At 40.5% G+C, this 5,520-nt stretch overlaps 1 protein-coding gene across 1 annotated transcript; it reads left to right on the plus strand.

The window, feature by feature from the left end:
- The first annotated feature begins 3,774 nt into the window (after window positions 1–3,774).
- LOC102988025 (zinc finger protein 75A-like) lies at window positions 3,775–4,923 on the plus strand. Its single transcript, XM_055086809.1, is given in 3 exon segments — window positions 3,775–3,795; window positions 3,797–4,787; window positions 4,790–4,923. Coding segments are annotated over 3 exon segments (1,146 nt in total).
- The last annotated feature ends 597 nt before the right edge of the window (window positions 4,924–5,520 follow it).

Genomic DNA, 5,520 nt, shown 5'->3' on the forward strand with positions numbered 1-5,520 from the left:
GGTTATATGTAAAACAATAGTTAAACAATTGATAATTTTGTGTTAATTCTTATACAAATAATATAAAGTAGTACAATGTGGCCTTTCAACACAGAGGTAAACATTAAACTATTATTTTATACTGTCTATGCATTACAATGTTACAAACTGGTAGACATCAAACTTGTCATAAGTCCTCTAGTTATTTGGATTTATGCAGCTGCAGCTCAGCGGAGAGGTCTGCACTGGATATAGAGATCTGCCAGGCATTTGGCATACAGATAATGATCAAAGCTATATAATTATGTGAGATCAAAAAGGGGTTGTACGGGCTTCCCTGGTGGTGCAGTGGTTGAGAGTCTGCCTGCCGATGCAGGGGACACGGGTTTGTGCCCCGGTCCGGGAAGATCCCACATGCCGTGGAGCGGCTGGCCCCGTGAGCCAAGGACACTGAGCCTGCGCGTCCGGAGCCTGTGCTCTGCAACGGGAGAGGCCACAGCAGTGAGAGGCCCGCGGACCGCAAAAAAAAAAAAAAAAAAAAAGAAAAAGGCGGGTTGTACAGCTCGGCTCCGCAACGGGAGAGGCCACAGCAGTGAGAGGCCCGCGGACCGCAAAACAAACAAACAAACAAACAAACAAAAAAGAAAAAGGCGGGCTGTACAGCTAGAGAAAAGAAGAATATCAAAGATTGAGTTCTGTGGTATCCAACACTGAAAGTTCAGGAAATGAGGAAACAGGAAACAAACTAGTATAGAAGACTAAAGAGGAAGAGGAGAAGTCAGATAAAAATAGATAACTGGAAGCCAGATGAAGCCATTCTTCCAAGAAACAGGGGATGTGTTATATGCTATTGATACATAAATATTAATAATGTGTTGATATCTGTTATATGCTATTTTGTTGTAATAGCACAATAAGTGTATTATGTGATTTTGATAGGTCAAGTTAAAGATTAAGTATTAATTTAACCGTGGGAAATTAATTGGTAACTTGATAAAACGAGTACAGTGGGGAGATGATGAAAGATAAATAAATGGGGCTCAAGAGATAAAGGGACACTAAGAAATGTTGGTATAAACAACTATTCCAAAGTATGTTCTTGTGAAGAGAAGTTAAAGAACAATGGAGCAGTAGCTGAAGGTAGAATTGGAATTAAGAGAGCATTTTTAAAAGAATATAAATATAATGACATATTTATGTGTTGATGGTAAAGATCTAGTATAGAGGGCAAAATTTAAAAATGTATTATAGAGTAAAATATTGGACAAAATATGAATAGTAAAGTATTGGAGCTAAGATGTTGCATATGTAAAGGAGAGGGGATATAGTGCATAAAGGGAAGTGAAGACCTTAGCTGGGATTCTCACAGTTTGTCCAAATAAACCAGGGAGCAAGGAGGGAATTTGTACACAATTGCAGGTAGCTGGATTGATGAGATCCTGCAGGAGATCTCCTGTGATTAACTCAATTTTCCTTGTGAAATTGAAAGCGCGATTATTAGCTGAGAGTGATGATGATGAGGTAGCTCTGGATATTTGCGGGAAAGGGAGGAAGAATGAAACAGCTTTTTAGCAGAATGGGATGAAAAATGAATTGAGAAGTGTAGTTTGTTTCTGAGTAACAATAATGCCCAACTACTCTGAGGTTGGCAGTCACACATTTCAATTGAGAGCAATCAGCATGATGTGTGTTTTTCCAGCAACACTCAGATGCACAGTCATGTGCAAAAATTAGGCTGGGAGTTCAATATTAAGACAAGGTACTTACCAAATTTATAAGATAATGCCAACAGCTTTCCTGAGTGTGTGCGTGTGTGTGTGTGTGTGTGTTTGGGTTGTTCTACATGTTCTATAACATTTTATGTTGTCAAATTTTTAATATATTTTATAATAAGATATTCTAAAAGAAAAATGATGGTGGTTTAATTCTGAATTTTCCCACTTCTCCTATAAAGCATAGAGAGGGATGTATCAATATTAGTTTGCCAGGGATGCCACAACAAAGTACTACAACTGGGTGGCTTAAACAACAGAAATTTATTGTTTCACAGTTCTGGAGACTAGAAGTCCAAAATCATTTTTAATTTGTTTTTTTGACAGTATTGTTAGTCATTCAATAAGGAAATAATAATGTTTTTGACAACTTGTCCTGGAACAAACATAAATATATTTGGGGGTGGGAGGGGGAAGACAGTGTGCATACACACGCACACACAGAGACACGCACGAACAAGTAGAAGATAAGGACAATGAAAATATCAACTATACCCTAGAGACCAACTGCAGCAGTGGGGGCTATATTTCTTGCCACTGTCTCTTTCCTTGTAATTCCCCCTACACCTGGAAATTACAACTAACCACAATTTGAAGAATAGAGAGACTTATGATGAGTCACCCTTAAATTGGAACCATAGCATCTTGTTAGTGCTCCACTCATACTTTATCAGACCCCTTTACCATTTGTTTGCACGAAGCCTCCATATACGTTTCCATTCCCAGGAGTCAGCGCCGGCAAGTCTATGAGATAACTACCCACAGGTGGCCAGAACCACATTTGTCTGCACAAGCAGAGAACAGAAATTGTCTCCAAAGTTTTGTCCTCCTGTGAACAGCTCTTAAACAATGACAAATGTGCATGGAGGTATAAATACTCCAAGCTCCCTATGCTTAATCTGAGGTTCTGGTCACACTTTCTAAAGATCATCTTTGGAGGATTGAGGGGAAGTTACTGTATGTGGGCCTTTTCAAATACCTCACTCTCATTTCCTGTCTTATTTCCTCATATATCTATGAATTTTTCCCAGGCCGTATAATAATAAATCACAGTTGTCTCTGGACAAAATCCCACTAATCCTTATTTGTGAAGGACAGTCAAATTTTATGTCTATGATCCCAGTATAATTATCCCATTGCATTGTCCCATTTCATTCTTACCACTGTTCCAGTTTGTATGGTAACATATATGGTCCCCATTTTATAATGAAAAGTTATGACAGCCATAACCACATTTTACCTAGAAGAGAGAGCATAGAAAACCTGTAAGATACTCTAGGAAAGAAAGTGTGAGGCAAGGCAAGTTGACCTTGAAGTTTACAAACAAATACACATTTGTGAACACACAAGAGACTTAGTGAATATTCTTTGTAAGAGCGTTCTTGAGAACACTATAAAAGGATGAACTCCAAGTGGAAAGAGTAATTACTGATCTAACATACAAAATAATAGAGTTGAGAAAATGGACTGTAAATTGTATATGCTTAGACAATGGGAATCACTCCTCTAACACAAAATGGGAGCAGATGTGTTTGGTAAGTAGCTGGAAAGTAAAATTAGTTTCCTGATTGCCTCATTGCGACCACTGGGTCAAAGAGTATTATTTAAGGCTAATAAATTAAATAGTGAAAAATGAAACATATGTGAGAAAACAAAGGTAAATGAATAAAAGGTATTAATATTTACTGAAATGGAGTGAGGGGTGGGGGTGGGTAAGCCCGCAGTGCAGTAACTGCTCCGGGCGGGCTGTCTGGGCCAGGCAAACCTAAGTGGTTCTGGGCCTGAGCCTCCGAACCCACCTCTGAGTGGCGCAGGGCGGGGAGCTGTCCTCCTTAGAGCGATGGCCGGACCGGTGGCTACCTGCGGTAGAGCCCCAGGAGGAGGGAGCGGCCTCCACGAAGCCAAGCCATCTGAGAAAGAAGAAACTTCTATTGGTTTTGTTCCAGACCAGACTGGGCCTCAGTTGTCAAAGATGGTGCTGGTGGTGTGTCCAACACAGGAGCCAAATTGTTCCTAGATCAGAATGATGACAGTAGATCTGAAGGTGGGTTGCAGACCATGAGCTGGGAAAGGAGGCAGTGCTCTTGGGAGAAACAGCACAAGCCCTAGGCTTCAAGCTGAAGCCAGCAGAGGCCCAGCAAATGGGCATGTCCCAGGATGAAGAATTTTGGAATACACACCAAAGTCTACAAGAGCTGCTGATCAGGAATACCCACAAAGAAACTGAGCCCGTATGTGAGAGGGTGGTGCCTGCTCACCGGATCCTAGCCTTTCCTGAACATACGAACACCAAAGACTGGCCAGTGGCACCTGAGCTCATCTTGCCTGAGTCCCAGAGCTTGTTGACATTTGAAGAAGTGGCCATATATTTTTCCCAGGAAGAATGGGAGTTACTGGATCCTACTCAGAAGGCCCTCTACAATGATGTAATGCAAGAAAACTATGAGACTGTTATCTCTCTAGCATTATTTGTGCTCCCCAAAACTAAAATGAGCTGCTGCTTAGAGCAAGGGGAAGAGCCATGGGTTCAAGGATCACCAGTGTTCAAAGACAGTCCCAGAGAGCTGTTTTCAGAGATAAAGATGAAAAATGCCACTGAACATCATCAACCTATATGTTTTTCTGACTTAGAAATACAAGCACCAGGAGACATAGTATCAAAAAAAGCCAGTGTGAATGTTCATCAGAAAACAATGGGCAAAGAAAATCATGGTGATATGCATAAGGTGGGGAAATGGCACCAAGATTTTCCAGTGAAGGGAAGAAAGAAATTTTCAAACTGGTGGGAAGAAGAGCTGCTGAAACTTCTCGAGCTTCACAAGAAAGAATGTGCAGGAGAGAAGCCTTTTAAATGTCAGGAATGTGGGAAAAGCTTCAGAGTTAGCTCTGACCTTATTAGGCACCAAAGAATTCACACTGAAGAGAAACCATATAAATGTGAACAGTGTGATAAGAGGTTTAGACGGAGGTCAGATCTTAATAAGCACTTAACAACACACCAAGGAGTAAAGCCATATAAATGTTCATGGTGTGGGAAAGCTTCAGTCAAAATTCACATCTCCACACACACCAAAGAACTCAAACTGGAGAGAAGCCCTTTACATGTCATCAATGTGGAAAAAAATTCAGTCAAAATTCCCACCTTATTAAACACCGGAGAACCCACCTGTAGCACATGCAGAAGCTTCAGTAAGTGCTCAAGACTGACACCAGAAACCTTGACACCAGTGAAGGAAAGCTTGTTCAGTGTCCTTAGTCTACAGACATATACCAAGCGGCGCTTGACCCTAAAGTTTATGAAAAAATGCAAAATTAAGAAGCACGAAGAATTTTTCACCAGTGGAAAATTTGGAGATGTAAACGTCATGTTTCACAGAAAGAAATCAGGGTTGACTGTGGAGGGGAAACGTTAATAGTTGTACTACTTACTGTTTTTACTTAGAACTTTCACTGAATTCCTTAGCAAAAAAAGGGTTCTAAGAATATTCTGAGTAAGGGAATAAGCTGTTTTGCGACTGTACCTGGCAAAATAGCAAGATCAGCTTCAAAATAGCAGATGCAGTCACGAATCATCAGTCTTCTGTGGTCACAGAGTGACCTCCCCAGCCACTCTTAAGCACATATGATAGAAACATTTGTAGCATGGTCTTCCAAAACAAAAAGCAGTAATATACATGTTTCATTGCATACCCTTGTCTTCCAGTTAGCAGACTTAATGAATTTCAGTAGTCTCATGAGGTAGAAATGAATTCTAATATAAAGTTTTCCA

This window comes from Physeter macrocephalus, chromosome 1 (assembly GCF_002837175.3).
Source record: "Physeter macrocephalus isolate SW-GA chromosome 1, ASM283717v5, whole genome shotgun sequence".
In the NCBI taxonomy this organism is placed as follows: domain Eukaryota; kingdom Metazoa; phylum Chordata; class Mammalia; order Artiodactyla; family Physeteridae; genus Physeter; species Physeter macrocephalus.